Here is a 22,862-nt window from a genome sequence, read left to right on the forward strand (position 1 = left end):
ACCCAACTCACTCACTAATATGTAAAAAGCATTTAGTGAGGTAGATATGAGAAATTTACTACTTTTTTTAACCCATGAGCAGTGGTATGGTGCTGACAGACCAAAGATCATGATTGGAGCGAATCTGGGATTTGAACTTGGAATATTGGTGTAAGCGAAACTCACACAATACCTGTAGTGAGTGTCTATGCTCCTGACTTGTGTTTAGGTGCAAGGAAACAGTGCAGATACGGTATAGTGACAAGCAGGGGATGGGGTGTCTATACACCACAGGTGAGAGGCCTCAGATATGAGGGGATCCGAGCTGTGATGGTTGCTATGCCTAGGTTTTGTGATGAGTGAAGCTATCAGTTTATGGATATAAACAACCATAGTTGATAACATTCATGGAAGCTGGTAGACTCTGGTAGGCTAAGTTGTTGAAATATTTTTTGTTGACAGAGTGATGAAACTTGTCTGCAGATAAACATCCTTTGATAAGGACATCACAAACTACATTTCATGGTTTCAAGAAAAACATAAATTTCTATGAATAAATTCATATCACATGACGATAGATTTGGGAAATATCATTTTCACATTAGTTTTGAAGTGGACTTTTTTGTTTGTTATGTTAAATTACAGCTGAAAATGTGTCATCGCTGGGATTTATTGTGAGGTTTTTCAGTCGAGTACACAACATCCTGAATAGAACTGTTCAATGCTGTCACGCCTTGTTTCAACACTCACTGGTAGAAGTACTGTGACTAAGGCTTTGGGTGACTGGGATATAAAATTTGAACTCACAGGTCATGAAGTCATTAAGTGTGTAGGGAAATTGTTTTCCAGTTAAACACGTCACAGCCTTATAGGTAGAAATAAGAATGGGGGAGGGATTTTAGTTTAATGCTGCTTTGAACAGAGTTTCAGTTTATCCCTGGTGTCAGCTTGATGTGGGTAGAAAGCCTGTAGTGATGCAGGTGTTGGACATTTACCTGTCTGGTGACATCCAGAAATACAATCAGGGCAAATCTCAGGTATTCAACCCACAATTATTGGTAAGAAGCATTTTGAAATAAAATCATGCAATACAAAAAGGTTTAATACTTTGTTCTAACTTATATATACTGTATTCTACACGATAATCTCCCAGGGCGCTCTGAAAATTAGAAATAGGGGGCTCTTATTAGAATAATATTTTGTTGAAAAAAACAGAGTTGAAAGATCATTAATTTCATGGTTTATGCTGACAGCCTGAAATGTTTATATATACGACAAATATATTTTCCCAGAATTTAATTGCCCATAATTAAGGGTTCACAGAACACATGAATGTGTATTACATACGAATAAATTTAAGTCTTGTGTACATTGATCAATAAGAAGGGGTGCAAATTGGGATTGTTCACTAGCCAATATATTAGCAAATATCGCCATGGGTGCTTATAAGAGCGGGGGCTTATTATGTCGAATACGGCGTGTCTCATCTTCACTATTCCACTGTGTTCCCCTTACTGTTTTTTAGGTTATCACATTTATTGTGAATGGATATTGTAAATATTATGGCGAAGCTATTATAACTTGTAGCAGGATCATGAGAGGTACATGGGTTTTTTCGCATCGTTAGTTAGGTTTTATACCATGAGCTCGTGATCCTGCTACAATAAATTTATGTTACCGACATGTTTTAGTGTGACATTGTAAAAGAATTAACACAAATTCAAAATATATAGAAACAGCTGTTTGATCAAGCTGAGATTAACTTGTGGTATGTCATGTGACTTCCATTGACTCAGAAAAAGCGTGTGGCTTTTTGCTTTGAAGCTGGGTATAAAGGATTTATTCTGCCTCTGAGAAATCCATGTGCAGCCTGTATTGCCTATGGCGGGGTATAAGAGATATATTCCCCCACTGAGAAATTTATTCCACCGAAGGTGGGTTAAACAGTATTTTATCAAGGTCACATGGACCAATCAGATTCATCATTCTGACATGGCGGTTTGATAATCTAAGTTAGACAACTTGTCCCCAATCCATTTCACTATTGTGATTAAAGTATGTTTAAAAGATAAACAATCAACAACTATGCTCTTTTCAGTGCCAATTCTTCACTATACTATCTGTACTGAAGGGAATGGTGTCAGCAAACACTGTATTAAAGCAAAATACTCGTGTGGAATACAGAAAACAAACAAATTACAAGGAAAGGCATATTATAGCATCAACAAAAAACAAACAAATCAACAAACAAACCAAAAGTGGTGGGACAATATACTGATGCATCGGTGGAACGCGATTTTTTACTTCTTGATACAAGTATCGATCGCAGTCGCACATTAAGTAAAAAATATCGACTCTGACCTTAAATGTTTGCTTTAATAACTGTTCCACTAAACACTAATCACTAGTACAAGTTAATAGTGAAAACATACATATTTTCATTTGTTGTGCCATACTTGACACTGCCAACTTTAAATCGTCAGTGTGCCAGGTATTTGGCCATCCTCTCTATGAAAAAGATGGCTTACGCACCACAGATAAGAGCACATGTAAGTATCATGATATATCGGATCGTGAGTAAGGTATCGTGATACGTATTGTATCGCACAGTTGATGTATCGTCCCAACCCTACTTACCAATATCTTCACTCAGCTCTTTTTTGATATTTCTATATACATATTACAATATAGTAATTCTTGTCATGAAACAACCACCTCTGTGGCCTAGTGGATAGAGTGTTTGCCCGGGGAGTGGAATGTGAGTGGTTTGATCCCAGGACGAGTCATACCAAAAGTCAATAAAAGATGGTACTTGTTGTTACCCTGCCTGGCACTCACATAAATGGGATAAAACAAGGACTGGTCAGCTCCAAGTCAGTAAAGGCTGAGTGACGTATCTTTGTTGCCATGGTATCATAAATGGGCTGGCGCTATAAAACCGGCATTCGTCGTGACTAAACTGACTTGCAAAGAAAGTTTACTTACATGTTTCATGGTAACTAAAAATGAAACAAAGAAGAAACGGTTTTGTGATGGTTATGTATTTGATATGGGTATCATAGTTGTGTTTTATACCTTAAGTTTGCGGTGTTTCGGCGATGGTTTTCAGCCTTGTAACGTTTTGGTAACATTTTTAATTTTTTAGTCAAATCCAATTTTCTAGTGTATGCTTTCCTTTGCCCAGCAGTTTGGTACAAGCAGACACATGCATGCTCACACACTCACACACTCACTCACACACTCACACTCACACACTCGCACACTCACACTCACACTCACATGCTCACACACTCACACTCACATGCTCACATGCTCAACCACATGCTCACATGCTCACATGCTCTCACACACTCACTCACACTCACACTCACTTATATGTTCACATACTCACACTCTCACACACTCACATGCTCACACACTCACACACTTGCACATTCACACTCTCACACACTCACATGCTCACACACTCACACACTCGCACATTCACACTCTCACACACTCACATGCTCACACACTCGCACATTCACACTCTCACATACTCACTCACACGCTCACACACTCACACTCACACACTCACATGTTCACAGGCTCACACACTCACACTCACATGCTCACACACTCACACACACTCACACACTCACACTCACACGCTCAGACACAATTTCATACATATCACTATATAATGTGTGTTAAACCCCCTTTCACATCAACTTATCACAATACATGCACAATACATTAATGTTATAAGCGTGGCATACAGTTATTATATCCCAACAGTGCTATATATACACATGATCTATGGCTGTATCAATGTTTCTGTAAACTCTTCCAGTACACTTTCTTACCACAAACTTCTTGAGTAACAGTTAATTTGTATCAACCATAAGTAGTTGCCATCAAATTTATAAAATGTTTAAAAAAATGTGTATAGCAACAAAACTTTATCCCTTTGCTCTACATAAATGTAAGCACCATGGTTTGTCAAGAAATAAATAAATTTCTGTAATGCGAACAAGATTTCAAAGATTGCATGCAGCAATAATATTTGCATATCAAGAAACGTTTGTTTCCAAACTTTTATAATGGGTCAGTAAGGACTTGGTTCGTAGCCATTAACATCGACCTATACAGACAAAATGCACAATGTTATTGACTTTCACGTTAACACCCTGGTTAAAAATGCTAATTGATTTCCAGCATCCCCAGGTATAGAGTCAGTAATGGATAGTGATGTAGTATTGCATTGTCAAGCCTTTGTCCCGACCTACAGCTGTTGTAAGGGATCTATAACGCAACAGGTGCGAGGAAGGCGCCACGCCTCATCACGATGCCACGATTGTCTTTTATTGATCTGATGGCTGACTGTTTCTATATTTTCCAATGGAATGTGGCATACTTTGAGTCATGTGTTGATCAAAGTATTGAAACTGTTGTTGTCCATGTTCACATCATGATGGCATAGTGGATGAACACAAATATGTTGCTAAGAATAGATCGTAGACTTAGGTGTGAAATGGTGGATTATTTTCCTTAATTCTCTGCCTGATTACACAGAAAGGTGGAGTCATTACTATTCTGGCTTATTATATTGTAGATGATTTGCAGGATTGACATATTTATGTTGATGATAAATGTTTCTGTGGAAAATTGCTTCTGAATAGATTATCTCCCTTTAAAAGCCCAACTCATACTGAATGTAGCGTTGAATGGATTGTCTCCCTCTATTCTCCAAGTCCCATTTGATTGTTGAAGTTTATTGCTATACATTTGGGTCTTTCATAAAACAAGATTGTTAATATTTCATACAGTCCCAAACCTGCATTGATACATGGAAACAGATCTAACTGTTTCAGGGCTTTTTTTAACTGCTTAAACAAATTTCAGAAAGATTTTCTAAGATACAGAAGGAAAAAACAAGCGTAAGGTCAATAAAAAATAAACACATTATAGTTGATAATATAAACAATGGGGGTGTGTAATGCATGTTGATCATCATAATTATGCGGTAAATTGTTTTCCCCCATTACATAGAAAACTACAATGTAACACAACAATATGAATATTTTATTTTTCCTTTTCCTACGTGTTGGTATCATTATCTTTCGTGTTGTTGTCCAATTTTCGATCACAAACGTTTATACTACCTAATTTCTTTTATCCGACATACTCGTTAATCCAACATAATCATATGCAACCAACAATGTCGGATTAACAGGACTTGACTGTATGTTCAAACGAGTCAAGGTTTCAAATAAGCATCGGAGGCATGGATGGTCCAGTCATCTAAGTCACTGCAGCTCGCTGTACTGAGTTATGTCCCTTGGGCACGCCAGGAACCTATGGTCGTTGGTTTGAATCCCGGTTCGCCACGATTTTGTTTCTAGGTTTGTCAGCACCATACCCGTGCTCGTGGGTTTCACTGAAGTGGTAAACATCTGAGACGTGCATCACTTAGAACTTTCCTTTCACATTAAGCTGACACGCCAAGATATAACTGGAATACTGTTAAAAGCAGCGTTAAACCCAACTCACTAACTCAAATAAGCATGAAAGTTTTTGTGTGAATGTTTTTTGCAGAATATAGGGTAGATTCAGCAATATTTTTTTATCAATTAAATGGCTTTAGTTTATATTTATATTTCTATATTAAAATGATTAAAGACATGTGAACTAAAATATACAAAGCTATAAGCTGTTCTGTTTGCTTGCTATTATCCTCGAAAGTTTACTCATTGTTACTATTGTGCATTGTTTGGTCATTCAAAACAGAGGTTATATATCCCTTCTGCAATAAATGGCACAGAGGCCAAATTGAATAGATATTGATTTGAATTAAGTATTGTGTTCTATTTTGAAAAAGCAAATCAATTCAGTTGGTGATTTAAATTTTATTTTAGAAGATGACTAGGGGGGCGGGAGACTCTGAGAAGACAAACTCCACCACGTGTTAGAAAACATTACTCATGGATGATTTGTTGTTGATTTCTGGTTGGATATAACTAGTAAAAGATATGCAAACATCAACCAGAAGACATTTTGACATAAACTTACAATAGGCGTAACGCTAATACAGTGATACCTCACTACAATGGTATCTTTGGGGTCCAAATGATTGATGAGCGTTATAGACTATCAACAGTTTAACGGAGGTGGGGTAGTAGAGGGTAGATGACCAACACAACAGAACATGCTCTGCCTACCTAACATGCTCTGCCGACGATGCACTTTCAAAGTTTGAAAGAAGATTAGAATAGTTGTTGTTTATGATTGATAGTGTAAAAAAAGATTCATCGAGTGTTATGCACTTTAAAAAAAAACACATTGTATCCCTTCAGCGAATTCAGGTGAACGGACAGGTATTGCTTTGTGTGAGTGAACCCAAGAAAGTCATAGTCAAGCATCATAAATTATTTTTGCTTCAACAACTGAGGTTTTTATCCGTGAATCATAGGATGATAATATTGATACATGCAAGGACATTTAAACCTGGTGAACTATATTCATGAAATACGATTTTTGTGCAAGGTGAGATGATAATTAGAATTATACAACAGCATCATCCAAACTTAACCCAAATATTATCAGCTACTACATTGTGATGTTGTCCATAAACAATCACTGCATTGAGTCTATCTTCGCTATTTAACGCAAGATTAACTCTCTGTCTCCAGCAATACCATACTATATAATCTTTAGTTTCAGCAGCGGTAAGCTATAGGTCGTATTGAACCACCCAGTGATCAATGACATACGTGTTTTATTGTTTGTCAAATCAAAGCCTGACTGTTAACCACATATCACAGGTGTTCTTTGGCTTATTTTGAAGTTAAACAACGACTCCAAGGTTTTGGTTGAAAATGTATAACCTAATCATATAATATAATATTAGCTGAGCTCGAGGTTTTACATTTTCAACCCAAACCTTGAGTCATCTTTTAACTAAAACATGTGACAAAGAACAGTGGTGGATCAAGAAAGTGATTTAACTAACTTATGAACAGTCTAAATGCAAGAAGTACCAGATAAAAATAAGAAAACAGGATACTTTATTGTAAAGGCAATACAGTTGTCGCATTATAATACAAATTTGGTGACAGCAGGCACGAGACATATCATGTGCAGCATGCAGACAACTGAAGTCTTTACATGTAAGATTGAACACCCTTTCATCACCTGCCCCGGTGGCTCAGTGATAAAACAGTGGGATACATCCAGAACATGATATCTGAGGCTGCAGGTTCGATTCACATCATGACATTGTCATGAAGAAATATATGTCACTTTTAACCAGTCAAAATTCAACAACAATTGAACTGTAAAACATCCTAGCAGGTCTTATAGTTTAAATGTAACACCTCTCAGCAGGTCTCGCTTGAAAGTAGTACCTCTCTCACGGTTATTGTGAGAAAGCAAGATTAACCTACAATACTATAGGCAAACGTGGCAACAGGTTAATAAAGATGATATTTGGAAACAAATGTTAATATTTAGATGTTACAAGAAATATGAATATATTGCAAGTGCAGATACAGCTTTTTTGAAAAGGTAGGATGGTGAAAATACTTGTTTGAAAAGTGTAGGAAGGTGCATTGAAATTTAAACAATGCCAGATGAATGTAAATAATTCATTTGGAAAACAAAATCAGTAAAAACATTGTTATTTTTGAAATCTTGTCACCAAATGATTCTGTTAAATGAAGTTTACACGTTAACATGATATATGAAGTTACTCAGAAGAAGTTAGGACCATCTGATTCCTTCATATTACTATAATTAATGTCATGCCATGACAGAATAACTATAGTTATAAGCAGGAATCGGGTGGTCTATCTTTTGAGTAATGTGTAGTTTGGGAGCAGTTCTTGGGGGCAGTATTCCTGGGCCCAGATGCCCTGATAACCTCTCAGATATGTAAAGGACAAAATATAGAGAGATTCCACAGACACAGTCAGTGGTGCAGAACAATGGATGAGGTTGACGTTCACAGTAAGTCAAACACAGTCAGGAGAAGATCTCTATGACAATTGCCCTACAGCTGAAATACTGCTCACAAATCCAAACGGCTAGAAATTATAAGTGGATCTACTGATCCTAAGCCTTTAATGAGCCGAAGAATAGCTTTGAGAGTATACAGCATGCATCATTAACCATCTATCTCTGTGTGTGTCAGCGTAACAGATCAGGTGAGTATCAGGTAGTATGTAATTCTACTGTACTGTTCCTGTCAGTGATGACATGGGAAGAAGTGTGGTCTAGTGAACACCATTATGTGAGGGGCACTGTCATTACCGTATCAGATCTCAACTCGGGTATTCAGCGGCGTAAAGGCAGTTGTTTGAATGCATTCTATTCTTATTAATAGTTTATGAATACATGCTTGAGGGGAGATCGGTTTTTAATCCAGGACGTTTCAGTTGGGCCTGTTTACCTCAGTCATGGATTGAACGACTTCGGTTGCATTTGTTGGTCAGCTGTCTGTCGTCAACTAGTGTTCGGGGGATAAGCCCAGGACCTCTGGGTTACAGTAAGGACCTTTTCTTCTGGAAACTGCTCTGTTGGAATGATCGTTTCAGGAACGCTATATAGTATATATATTATTAAGTAGACCATATTCTAAAACATGATTTGTTGATCTTGAAATTTTCCAAAATGTGCTAATATGCCCAGATGGTCAGGGTTTGACTGTATCATGATTCATGTGTGTTACCTGGATTCAAGCCATCAAGCCATACGAAGCAGCCCCTTTACTGAACTCTGGGATTGATCCACAAATGGCCGCTATACAATTTAAGTTGACGGCAAGGCTGTGACAAGGAACTTGGAGTCTCATCTTTAGTTCTGTGCGGAATGTTGTGGAAATATCTCACAGTACCAGTACAAAGCACAGTTTGTGAAAGTGTGGCTGTTTTGTTTAGCTTCCACTCTTGGTGGAGATCCCCCGAACAGTAAGTGTGAAACCAGGAAGACTTTCACCCACCTGCAGGCGCAGATAGAACTTCTTTAGAAAGGAGGGGCGCATTTTATGTTAACTTAAAGGTGTGTTTGGTATTCCTGTTCTTTGTTGAAAAATATCTCCCCATGTAATTTAGTAATATTGTTGTAATACATTTACACTTAGCTGATACCATTACTTATAACAGTTGTGTACATGTAGCGGCCATAAAATTTCCGAGTCCCGTGATGGGATTCGAACGACGGACCTTCTGAGCAGAGGTCGGACACCTTGTCCACATGACCAAAGAGGTTAACCCCGTCAGCAAGCTGACAAGGTAAGGATGTCATCTGTGGGATGACTCCACGCCCTGCTACATACATGTGTCAATGTTAGGTATGCTGATATGGATTGGGTCTCACACCCTCACTGAATCCACTCTGTGGTCTAGCTGATAGAGTGCCTGGAGAGTAAGGGTCGGTGGTTCAATCAGCTGTCCGCGTCATACCGAAAGAGGTTAAAAAATGGTACTTATTGTTACCATGCCTGGTGCTCAGCATTAAGAGGATAAAAGACGGACTTGTCGGGTCAGAGTCAGTATACTGTGTCTGAGTGGAATATTCAGTTAAACTGTGGTGTTGTATCTCATCGCGCTAGCTCTCTTGAACTGGCATTATTCAGGACAAGTATAAGTAGCCACACACACAGGCACACAGGTACATGGATGGGCAAGGATTATATCCTACCTTAATATTATCCCGGGGGAAGTTTTACTCTAGAGTATAGTATCCTACCTTAGTGCCACACTGGTATTGGTTCAAGTTCACCAGGGAGAATCATCCTGACTCTAGAGAATTTCATCCCTGGGATAAAAAATAGGGTAGGATAATATTCACTCTTACACATGCACATCACTATATTTGTGCAATAATCTTGAATGCGACATTATTCCCCATCACCTTGACCCACCCCTGTATCTGTCACACAAGGTACCGCTGATGCCGTTCCGTTGGATTGGGTTTATCATGTAGAGGACATGGCTGTTTCGTTTACACGTGGTTATGGAAATATTTTTGAGACAATTCAGACCCTTAGGATTTGCTTTTGTGCATGTGTAACATTAAGACACTCGGCTGGCCTTTTTCAAATCCGATTTTAGAGGAACATAATTCTGTAGATTTTCCAGGTCCAATTAATTAAATTTAACTGATTCTCATACTCTGCTCATGAATTCTGTGGGGATACACACACTACTGGTAACTGGTAGTCATACGAGTCAACGAAAACAAGAATTGGTTGACAACAAAGTGTGGCCTGGTTGATGAAGTGTCATTTGTCATGGGCACCATTCACTGTTCACCAGTGGTTTATTTGGCCAAGACAACAGTCTCATAGTTCGAACATTGCTGACTGTGGATCAAAACATAGCAGGGGCGGTCGGGTAGCCTAGTGGTTAAAGCATTTGCTCGTCTTGCCGAAGATCCAGGTTCGATTCCTGACATGGGTACAATGTGTGAAGCCCATTTCTGGTTTCCCCCGCCGTGATATTGCTGGAATATTGCTAAAAGCTGCGTAAAACCATACTCACTCACTCACTCAAAACATAGCTCACTCACTCATCTAAGTCTGCTTTACAGATGCTCAAACAAATACATCCGATACAGACCAAGACTAGATTACTGTAGTGACAGGATGAAGAAAATCTCTTGTTTCCTTTTTATTATATTCTATAACGATAATTTAAAAAGAGTTTTTTTCTGTAAAATATTTTCATTTCAGAGACTAAACTCATATACTACTCTAATCAGGAAATGGTCACTTTCAGACACTGGTTTGCTTGCTCCAAACTTAGTAATAAACACTTCTCAGGTTGACATGCACTTCATTCTTCTAGTGTGTTATTTACTCAGAGTGAGTGAGTGAGTGAGTTGGGTTTAACTCCACTTTGGACAGTATTCCAGTTATATCGTGGCTTGTCAGCATAATGTGGGAGGAAAGCCCGAAGTGATGCAGGTCTTATGACGTTCACCACTTCAGTGAAACCCATGAGCACGGGTATGGTGCTGACAAACCTAGAAACATAATCAGGGCTAAGCAGGATTCGTACCCACAATCATAGGTTTCTGTCATGCCCAAGGGACACAACTCTGTACAGCAAATTGCGACATTAGACGACTAGGCCACCCGTGCCGCCAGTAAAGGTTAGATCAGTGTTGTATATAACATGCATATTAAGTTAAATAATTTACTTTTCAGCTGCCTCTGGTTTAGAAGTTGGTGATCAGATTCTTGAGGCAAACAATATCAGCCTTGAGAACGCTGCTTGCAGCAGCGCAGTGAGGGTGTTGACCGTCACCGACCGACTCAAGCTGGTGGTGAAGCGGGTGGGAAAACTACCCGAGTGGAAGTTCGCCAGGGAGAAGGTTCTGTGGTGAGTCTTATCTATTTGTCTTCCCATCATTTTCAGTCATTGTAATGGGGTGAGTGAATGAGAGAGCTTCTTTGAACAGTTTTCATTTTGTATCAGAGTGTGTGTGCTTATAGTAAAAGGAAATTGAAGTGATAGAAGTTTAGCATGGTGGGATGCAGACTGAGGATCATTATCAGAATGAATTTAGATTCAAACCCGCAATCATTGGATCCTGGCAGAGCTAAGGGACACAACTTTGCTGAATGAAATGAAGTGTCTTTGATAGGGCCGTGTATTGGGAAAAAGATGTATTGCAATATAATGCAGTACAGGTATCTGTATTGTAATCTGTATTGCGATATATCGGGAGCCAAAGTGTTTGACATTGATTGGCACTGATTGAACAGGCAGATCCTTTTTTCTACATACTATGATAAATAAAACAGCACGGTAAGTCTCCGCCATACCAATGTACCTGTATTACTGTGAAGTCCTGGTCATTGACCACTTGGCTGCCCATGGTTCCAGAAGGGGGTGACATTGCTCCTGTGTTTTCTTGTCCCAGAAAAGAACAAGGTTTGATTCCAAGCATGGGTTCCATGTTCAGTTGGGGATGGCCCAGTAGGAAAAAGGTTTGTTTGTCACTACAAAGATCTAGGTTTGATTCCCACATACACACCACACCACACCACACCACACCACACCACACATCACACCACACATCACACACACACACACAAATCTCACACATACCCATTCATACACAAATCACACACACCCATTCACACACAACCACACACAAATCTAACACACCCATTCACACACAACCACACACAAATCACACACACACCCATTCACACACAACCACACAAATCACACATACACAAATAACACACAATTACACACAAATCACACACACCCATTCACACACAACCACACGCACGCTTTTGCAATGGGTGTTAGTGGTGTGTTGTTATATTTAAGGTGCCTCTGATGGTATTTTTAATCTTTGCAAATTATTTGTGTTTTGGGGGGCTTTTGTCAAATGGCTATGCAGCCATCAGCTGTAGCAGGTTCCTCAGCTGGTACTTATCCCAGCCCATAAAGCTGTCGATGATATTGTGTTTCTGAACATGACATTTGAACAATCAATACAAAGACACCCACTGCTGATTAGAAGTGTCTCCAAGGTTTCAACACATGCGCTGTACTGTCTCCTAATTCTTTATCAATACTAGGGCTGTCCGATTAGGAATAGTTTGACAGTAGCCCTGGTAAAATGTATCTAGATACACGTATAAAACAATGTGATCATGCATACACTGAAGTTGACTGAAGTTTTAGCTTTGTTCAAACATATATAAGTCAGAAGGAATGTGTTCATAGTCATAAAGAAATGCGAACAATAAAGACTTAAAATTATTGTGTAACCATGTAGTTATATAGTGAATTTTTGTCATGAAACAATATATCACATGACTAAGCACGGGCCCAGGTAGAGCTGTTGGTACTCGGGTCCTACACTGTACCCACCCGACCCGAGTACCCGAGTTACCCGTCCCAGCCCTAATCAATACTGAAGCCATCACATATTGATAAACCTGAACAGTATCCTTACTGTGTGTTCCTCAGTGCAGAACTGTGAAACAGTGTGCAGTAACGCTGATGTGTCATCAGCAAATGCCGCCTAAATACATGTGGTACAATGTGTGAAGCCCATTTCTGGTGTCCCCAAACATGATATTGCTGGAAAATTGGAATATTGCTTGAAGCTCGAAAGCCCTCTCAGGTCTCTCAGACTCAAATTTTGCTCTTATTAAAATGCTATATTTCAACAAAAAATAAATCACTGAGATATATGTTGATTCTGGTTGTGAGGTAGGAAGTGAGTAATTCTAGAAACACCACACTATTGTAATGATTGTTGCCCTCCTTGTCTCCCTAGACAGAACAACTATTATTATTGTACTCTCTAAAGAATCTTGCTATTTGATTGGCCGGTCCCTGAAGACCTGTACAAGGCCTGTTCGGTTGTCATGACATCACAATGTCTGACATGATGTCACACTATAATTTATTCTACTTGAGCTTTGAGTTTCCATAGACAAGAATGTCACCAGAAATATGTCTTTGACCTATGTCTTAATGATAAGTTTGTCATTTGGTTTGTGGTTTAATTCAGCTCGTAAAATCCAGCTTACCCCCTTCTGACACATACAATTCATATGTTCGGATTTTGATGGTTGTAGTGACCTTGACATTTACTAACAATTTGTGCTACTGTTCGGGCAGAATATTTTCTTGTGTATAATGCCAATTATTTTTAAAAAAATATACAGCTGTGTAGAGGGGTGTGCGCATAATGCATGCATACAATGGGTTTTGAATATTTATACCAACACAATAGACGCAACTGTGAGCTTATAACACTGGAAATAGCATGTCAAGAAATCAATTCTTAATTACACAAGTAAGACCTGTTATTACATTATCTGATTATATAAAGTGTTAATGTGATTTCAGAAAATTGCTTCATCATCCTATAAATCACCATTACCCATTTAATTTTGAAATGCTTATGTACAAACCCGACCACTATAACCACCCTGTGTTATTACACTCTGTATCCTTTTTAAATTCTTCACATATCTTTATTTAATGACTGAATGCAGGCATCACGCATACAGGAACTCTAAGGGACAGCATTTGCAGTGATAATACATGAAAAGGCTCTATGTCTCGTTTGATGTTAATTACACATTTTTATGATTGTTGTGAATTTGTACAACTGGTTACGCACTTAGGGCAGCACATGAACAGGTACAGAGTTGGAATCAACCTAGTCTGTCAACCAGACCTTAAAACAAATACCGTATTCTACGTAATAAGCGCCCCGCTCTAATAAGCACCCATGGTGATATTTGCTTATATATTTGCTTGTGAACAATCCCAATTAGCACCCCTTCCGATTGATCAATGTACACAAAACTTATTGATTTGTGTATAATACTCACTCGTTTGTTATGTGCACCCTTAATTGTGGGCAATTAAATTCTGGAAAATGTATCTGTTGTGTATGATACGTACGTACTTTTTTTTGGTATCATTTCAGGCGGTCAGCATAAACTACTGTACGAAATTTACAATTTTTCAACTTTGTTTTTGGTCTCACCAAAATTATATTCTAATAAAAGCCCACTGTTTCCAATTTTGAGACCGAATACGTCAAATACAGTATATCCAATACAGCCCATGCAAGTCTATAATGTATGGCAAGTCTAGATTACTGCAGTATCAGTATCTGAAAATGAAGAAAGTCTTTGGGCTCCTTTTTATTATATTTTATATCTATAATTCAACAACTGTTTTGTCTGTAACATATGTTCATTTCAGAGACTAGACGTTAGTCTAGAGTCAGCCTAAGACAGCATTTTAGGCAGAATTATTAAAAATATTGGTGTAAAAGTAGCCAATAGACTGGACCCAATCAAGTAAAAACACGTTAAATACCTATAGAAAACTATGTTAGTAAATACTCGATAGGCTCAAAATATGATCTGGAGCCCTGTTATACACACATCCAGTAGTCTGACTTACAGACCCTTTTTTAGTCTCACTCGACAACGGTATAAGGATCTATACCGAAACATCGCTTTTTACAGTATTAAAGAAGTTGCTATCCATAAAATTGTGTCTACCTTATCTACCTTACAGACAGTGAAACAAATATATCAAATACAGCCCATGCAAGTCTATAATGTTTGGCAAGTCTTATTACTGCAGTATCTGAAAATGAAGCGAGTCTCTGGGCTCCTTTTTTATATTTTTATTGAGATAATTTAACTGTTTTTTCTGTAAGATATGTTCATTTCAGAGACTAGATGTCAGTCTACACATCCAGCTTAAACATTACTACCACTGCAGGCAGCTATTTCATCCATCCTTTCAAGGTCATATGTAGGTCAAGATGTTCTAATGCTGTGTGTTTACTGAAATAGTATTTAATCAGTGAAAAAAAATGATCCAGATTGTTGTATCCAGGTGCAGTAAGGGGAGGAAATCAAGCAAAAAAATTCTTTAGATTTATTCTCGTGCCCCGCCTAGAAATTCTATACAAGATGTCCAGATACACTCAGAATCAGAAATCAAGGGTGCCAAAGAACAAAATATAAGGGAGTCATTCCACATCCTGAGTAGTAAGCAGTTTGACATGCAAGCTGATAACATGGAACTTGTTATCATCTGTTTATTTTCTTTAGCAATTGGAGGGTTCTTAAACTGATAAGTCAAGAAAAAATCTATGGAAGTCTCACTTAACAGCATCAGATATGTCAGAGTTTGGCTGAGCTTCAGCCTTATCTGAAGTGCTGCCCAATTGGTCCAGTCGTGACCCAGCCTAAGACCCTCTGGGAGATATCTCCTATATACACCAGGTAGAACTAGGTGTCAAGCAGCTCTCATCTCTCAACTCAGTAATTGCAGCTTTTGGATTTAATTGTTAGTTTGAGAGAAGGTAGTACATTTCTCAAAGTGTCTCTGTTTCAGTGTTGTTTTAGAATATATTTTGTCATAACCTGATCCAGTGGTGTGTTTGAGGTGACTTTATCGTTTTATAGGCATACTAAACATTTATACATTTGGAAGTTTAATTTATAATAAATGTTCTAATTGGGATGACAAATGTCATAATGCAGGAATGTTTGTGAAAGACATTAATATTTTTTTAAATCATGCTAGGAAAAAAAATATACTAATATTTCTGAGTAACCCATTATAAGATGATGATTGATGTGGAATCAACAAGCCAATCACAGCCAATAACTTTTATTAAAATATTTTACTGAATGATATTTGATATCTACAGTTTTCTCAGAGGGATACAGTCACTGGTAAGCATACTGTGCCTTTCTCATTGCATTGGTTTGGGGGGTGGTCATGGACAATTGACACAGTGTAAGATCGGAGTTGGTAATATTTTTATTGTATTAAGGAGTGGCTGGGGGAGGAGGGGGGCACGTCAGCATGGAGACAGATATTCCAACCTTATTTCAGAGATATGAGTGAAACAGCTAGAAACAGAAAGTTGTTTTCATGCCATGTTTTGATGCATGTCATTTGGAATACCGTATTCGACGTAAGAAGCGCCCAGGGCGCTCTCAAAATTAGAAATGGGAGGCTCTTATTAGAATATTATTTTGGTGGAAAAAGATCAATTTTGTGGTTTATACTGACGGCCTAAACTGTTTATATACGACAGATATATTTTCCAGAATATAATTGCCCATAATTAAGGGTACATATAACACAAGAGTGTGTTTTATACACGAATAAATAAGTCTTGTGTACATTGATCAATCGGAAGGGGTGCTCATTGGAATTGTTGACTTGCCAATATATTAGCAAATATCACCGTGGGCGCTTATTAGAGCGGGGCGCTTATTACGTCGAATACAGTAGTTGATAATGTAGAAACTATCTGCTGTTATCAGTTACCTCCCCTGGGACAAGGTTATGTCAAACATCTGTCTATCACACAGTCATGACATTTTCAGTGCTGGTAACATGTATATTCTTTTATTCCACACCTCACTGAGGCAATCTGGATAGTGTCTAGCTGTTATCTACCGGCACATGCCTGGTGATAGTGGGATGTTGATAAGTTGTAACAGGGGTACAGTGTCTAGTACAGGCACATGCTTCTATGTCTCATCTAGAAAGTCCATCTGATTCACTTTCTGTGTTGACTTCATGATTTGTTTTTATCCCCCTGGCACATAATGCAGGGAGATATAGTCATCGCCTCGTCTGTCCAAAATTAGTTCGTTTCCGAAGACCATTCAATTCTTTTCAACAAAAATTGGCAGATATATCAAGGAGATCCTGAAATGTTGCCTTTTGCTTTTTACAGATTTTTGTCATTTTACTTTTCTTGATTTCCATGAAAACAATCTGGACTTAGTCTCATAAAGGTGTGGGCTACGTTTCCAGAACACAACTAAAAAAGTGTTCAATATCTTTCAACAAAACTTGGCAATTATATCAAATCGATCCTGAAATGGTGCCTTTTGCTATTTACAGATATTTTGCATTTTCATTTAGGGGTGGTGGAATTCATTTCCTGAACACAACTTGAAAACCGTGAAAAGCTTTTCATCCAAACCTGGTACATGTATTAACCTAGGGCTGAAGTTGTGCCTTTTGCTATTTAGGAATTTGTCAAAATTTGATTTTCCCCTGTTTCCATGGAAACAAGTTAGAGAAAGTTGGCTGAAATGGAGGTAGGTATCATTTCCGGACCAGAACCCCAAATAACATACTACATTTTTCATCCAAGCTTTGTACATGTATTAATCAGGGGTTGAAGTTGTGCCTTTTGCTATTTAGGAATTTAAAGACAATTAAGATTCTGCTTTAGAATCTGTATATGCTTGGAGGAGACGGGAGTGCTCATACATCACTAACCACCTCCACAGTCTAGTAGATTGGTGGTTTAATCATCTGGCTCCGTCATACCAAAGACATTAGAAGATGGTACTTTACTTATCGCTACCCTGTCTGGGACTCAGCATTAAGGATAAAACAGGGACTGGTTGGCTCAGAGTCAGTATGCTGTGTCTGGGTAGGGTATCCATGTTAAACTGCGGCATGGTGTCTCTGTGGGTGCAGAAGTAGGACTATAAAAGAGACGTTAGTCCAGACTAGTTCAAGCAGACAAACAGTCACACACAGACATACACACATATACACACATATGGACACACACACACACACACACACACACACACACACACACACACACACACACACACACACACACACACACACACACACACACACACACACACACTACCACCACCACCACCACACACATACACACATTGCTATATAAGTGCTATAATCTTGAACGGGACATTAAACCACGTTTCACCTCCCATACATCACAACTATTGCTCCTTAATGATGATAAGGGCGAAGCAAGATGGGAACTATGGCCTATTTCTCGAAGCATCAGAAATACCCTTGCAGGAAAGTTAGAGTATTGATATCTTTCAAGGATTGGATGTAACATCTCACATAATTAAGGCAATATTAGATTTATATCTTGATCCCTGCCGGTCTCACTACCAAATAGCTCGCCTCACATCATTGTTTGGAAATCAAGCACCAACAGAGGAAGAAATTGCAATGTGTCTTGCCTTCTTTCTCCCCTAATAATTAGTGCACTTTGGCACTGATGATGTTGAAGAATGTGATGTATAATACTTCTGTTCCTGGAGATGATGGTCCGAGACAGGTGCCCTCCACAATGAATCTCTCCTACACAGCAGCAGCAGCATCAGCAGCAGCAGAGCAGGTTTTCATACCTTATCTTTCCCCATGCAGTTTCTTCAGCTGCCAGCAGCCTTTAAATAGACATGCAATTACACATAATTTGTACACAGTTCTTAGGATATGGATAAGGTTTTTGGATGTTTCCTGTATCTGGAGGAAGGTACCGTCATGACCTGACTGTTGGACCTGATTACCCAAGAGCATTTCTTTTAATCTCACAAATAGTCTACATACATAATCATAGCTAAAGCACATTTTTCCACTCAAAACCTTCATGATTTTTGCAGATATGTTGGAAACATTCTCCCCTGAGGGGGCCGGTTAGAGAGGGGGCAGGGTGAGGGGATGGTTAGAGAGGGGGCAGGGTGAGGGGATGGTTAGAGAGGGGGCAGGGTGAGGGGATGCTTAGAGAGGGGTTCAGGGTGAGGGGATGGTTAGAGAGGGGGCAGGGTGAGGGGGCCGGTTAGAGAGGGGGCTGGGTGAGGGGATGGTTAGAGAGGGGACAGGGTGAGGGGGACGTTAGAGAGGGGGCAGGGTGAGGGGATGGTTAGAGAGGGGGCAGGGTGAGGGGATGGTTAGAGAGGGGGCAGGGTGAGGGGGCTGGTTAGAGAGGGGGCAGGGTGAGGGGATGCTTAGAGAGGGGGCAGGGTGAGGGGATGGTTAGAGAGGGGTCAGGGTGAGGGGGCCGGTTAGAGAGGGGGCTGGGTGAGGGGATGTTAGAGAGGGGACAGGGTGAGGGGGACGTTAGAGAGGGGGCAGGGTGAGGGGATGGTTAGAGAGGGGGCAGGGTGAAGGGATGGGTAGAGAGGGGACAGGGTGAGGGGATGGTTGAGAGGGGGCAGGGTGAGGGGATGGTTAGAGAGGGGGCAGGGTGAGGGGAACGGTTAGAGAGGGGACAGGGTGCGGGGGCAGGTTAGAGAGGGGGCAGGGTGAGGGGGACGGTTAGAGAGGGGACAGGGTGAGGGGATGGTTAGAGAGGGAGCAGGGTGAGGGGATGGTTAGAAGGGGTAGGGTGAGGGGATGGTTAGAGAGGGGGCAGAGTGAGGGGATGGTTAGAGAGGGGGCAGGGTGAGGGGGCTGGTTAGAGAGGGGGCAGGGTGAGGGGATGCTTAGAGAGGGGGCAGGGCGAGGGGATGGTTAGAGAGGGGGCAGGGTGAGGGGCCGGTTAGAGAGGGGGCTGGGTGAGGGGATGGTTAGAGAGGGGACAGGGTGAGGGGGACGTTAGAGAGGGGGCAGGGTGATGGGATGGTTAGAGAGGGGGCAGGGTGAAGGGATGGGTAGAGAGGGACAGGGTGAGGGGATGGTTAGAGAGGGGGCAGGGTGAGGGGATGGTTGAGAGGGGGCAGGGTGAGGGGATGGTTAGAGAGGGGGCAGGGTGAGGGGATGGTTAAAGAGGGGGCAGGGTGAGGGGAACGGTTAGAGAGGGGACAGGGTGAGGGGGCAGGTTAGAGAGGGGGCAGGGTGAGGGGGACGGTTAGAGAGGGGACAGGGTGAGGGAGATGGTTAGAGTGGGGGCAGGGTGAGGGGATGGTTAGAGAGGGGGTAGGGGGAGAGGATTGTTAGAGAGGGGGCAAGGTGAGGGGATGTTTAGAGAGGGGGCAGGGTGAGGGGATGGTTGAGAGGGGGCAGGGTGAGGGGATGGTTAGAGAGGGGGCAGGGTGAGGGGAACGGTTAGAGAGGGGACAGGGTGCGGGGGCAGGTTAGAGAGGGGGCAGGGTGAGGGGGACGGTTAGAGAGGGGACAGGGTGAGGGGATGGTTAGAGAGGGAGCAGGGTGAGGGGATGGTTAGAAGGGGTAGGGTGAGGGGATGGTTAGAGAGGGGGCAGAGTGAGGGGATGGTTAGAGAGGGGGCAGGGTGAGGGGGCTGGTTAGAGAGGGGGCAGGGTGAGGGGATGCTTAGAGAGGGGGCAGGGCGAGGGGATGGTTAGAGAGGGGGCAGGGTGAGGGGCCGGTTAGAGAGGGGTCTGGGTGAGGGGATGGTTAGAGAGGGGACAGGGTGAGGGGGACGTTAGAGAGGGGGCAGGGTGATGGGATGGTTAGAGAGGGGGCAGGGTGAAGGGATGGGTAGAGAGGGGACAGGGTGAGGGGATGGTTAGAGAGGGGGCAGGGTGAGGGGATGGTTGAGAGGGGGCAGGGTGAGGGGATGGTTAGAGAGGGGGCAGGGTGAGGGGATGGTTAAAGAGGGGGCAGGGTGAGGGGAACGGTTAGAGAGGGGACAGGGTGAGGGGGCAGGTTAGAGAGGGGGCAGGGTGAGGGGGACGGTTAGAGAGGGGACAGGGTGAGGGAGATGGTTAGAGTGGGGGCAGGGTGAGGGGATGGTTAGAGAGGGGGTAGGGGGAGAGGATTGTTAGAGAGGGGGCAAGGTGAGGGGATGTTTAGAGAGGGGGCAGGGTGAGGGGATGGTTAGAGGGGGCAAGGTGAGGGGATGTTAGAGAGGGGGTAGGGGGAGGGGATTGTTAGAGAGGGGGCAGGGTGAGGGGATGGTTAGAGGGGGCAGGGTGAGGGGATGGTTAGAGAGGGGGCAGAGTGAGGGGATGGTTAGAGAGGGAGCAGGGTGAGGGGATGGTTAGAAGGGGTAGGGTGAGGGGATGGTTAGAGAGGGGGCAGGGTGAGGGGATGTTAGAGAGGGAGCAGGGTGAGGGGATGGTTAGAAGGGGTAGGGTGAGGGGATGGTTAGAGAGGGGGCAGAGTGAGGGGATGGTTAGAGAGGGGGCAGGGTGAGGGGATGGTTAGAGAGGGGACAGGGTGAGGGAGACGTTAGAGAGGGGGCAGGGTGAGGGGATGGTTAGAGAGGGGGTAGGGGGAGAGGATTGTTAGAGAGGGGGCAAGGTGAGGGGGACAGTTAGAGAGGGGGCTGGGGGAGGGGGACCAGGGAGTGAATTATTCTGGAAAAGTACATTGCTGACAGGTTTGGCTCCAGCACTATCAGATGTTGTCTACAGCTCTCCTCCAGTGCCAAGGGCAATGTGGTTCAAGGATAAAGCCCAAAATAATATTTCCTTGTTTTGAGTTTGAGTCATGTTACGTAATAACATGTAGTGTTTGTACATTAACATTCCTGAAATACAAGCTGTGTATAGTATAGGGATATGGTGTGAAAAGTCTCGTAACACCAAGATTGAGAAATACATTTGTGAATGCATCAATAATGATTTATGTTGCTTTGGCTGCTGCTGACAGTGATTGCAAGTATTATTATATAATGTGAAGGTAACTTCCTTATTCATTCACCTTGAAGTGGTCATGTATCATTCGTCAGAAACACATGATGACTCAAGTCATGTTTTTTACTATTTACTGTAGTGGCTTGAGTTACTTAAAATAGAATGGGAATTACCCAAATTTCCCCAAACCTTAGCCAATCAAATGTCTCCATTGAATGAAACCTTCTTATGTTATTATATCTATTCAAACATGGTTTGATATGTTGAATCTGCCTTGTCTACTAATTATTTAATACAACAATTCGCCCTCGGTCAACTTTGCCTCTTTCGGGTTCATTAAAACAGTTATTGACCTCATAAAAAGTGTGTAATGGCATGTTACAAAAAAACATTACAATAATTAAATATGTCATTAAGTAATAAGAAGGGTGTTTTTGTTCCCCGGGTATGTAATACGGGGGGTAGGAGGGATATAGTAATCAGCTTGTCTGTCCATTTGTGCATCTGTCCGTCTGTAATCATTTTTTGTCCAGACCAAATCTCTAAAACTAATAGGCATTCTGTCATGAAACTTTACACACTCTCTGACCAGTTTGTCAACCTGTGCCTTTTGTTATTCAGGGTTTTTTAGGATTTTAATTCATTTCCTGTTTCCAAGGCAACAAGTTTGACTTAGACTTTGACTCTGTTCATATTGGTGTGAACGTTCAGACCAAATCTCTAAAACTAATTGGTATGCTTTCATGAAACTTTGCACATACAATGACCAGTTTGTCAACTTGTGCCTTTTGTCTTTTAAGGTTTTTTAAATTTTTATTCTTTCTGATTCCATAGCAACAAGGAATACTCTAATCAAGTTGGACAGATCACTTTTGTAGGACTGTAATAGTCAGATGGTTTGTTCTTTCAAATTTCTGGAGACTGGGGAGATTTGTATTTTTCGGATGATTCTCGTCTAAGATAAGTAATTCTTGAACCAAGTAATGCTCTTATCACATCATGGAGCTGTGGATAGTGGGAAAAACTGCAGTGCATTCTGGGACTG

The 22,862-nt window shown here is 41.2% G+C and overlaps 1 protein-coding gene across 1 annotated transcript in view; it reads left to right on the plus strand.

Annotated features, from left to right (window-relative positions):
• LOC139452174 (PDZ domain-containing protein 7-like) overlaps nucleotides 1-22,862 on the plus strand; it is an 88,369-nt gene that overhangs the window by 15,802 nt on the left and 49,705 nt on the right. The window contains exon 5 of the mRNA XM_071233536.1: nucleotides 11,168-11,342. Within this exon, the coding sequence (XP_071089637.1) occupies nucleotides 11,168-11,342 (175 nt within the window). The remainder of the gene's footprint in view (nucleotides 1-11,167; nucleotides 11,343-22,862) is intronic.

Source organism: Haliotis cracherodii, unplaced genomic scaffold (assembly GCF_022045235.1).
Source record: "Haliotis cracherodii isolate W230 unplaced genomic scaffold, xgHalCrac1.p SCAF_9, whole genome shotgun sequence".
Classification (NCBI taxonomy): Eukaryota; Metazoa; Mollusca; class Gastropoda; order Lepetellida; family Haliotidae; genus Haliotis; species Haliotis cracherodii.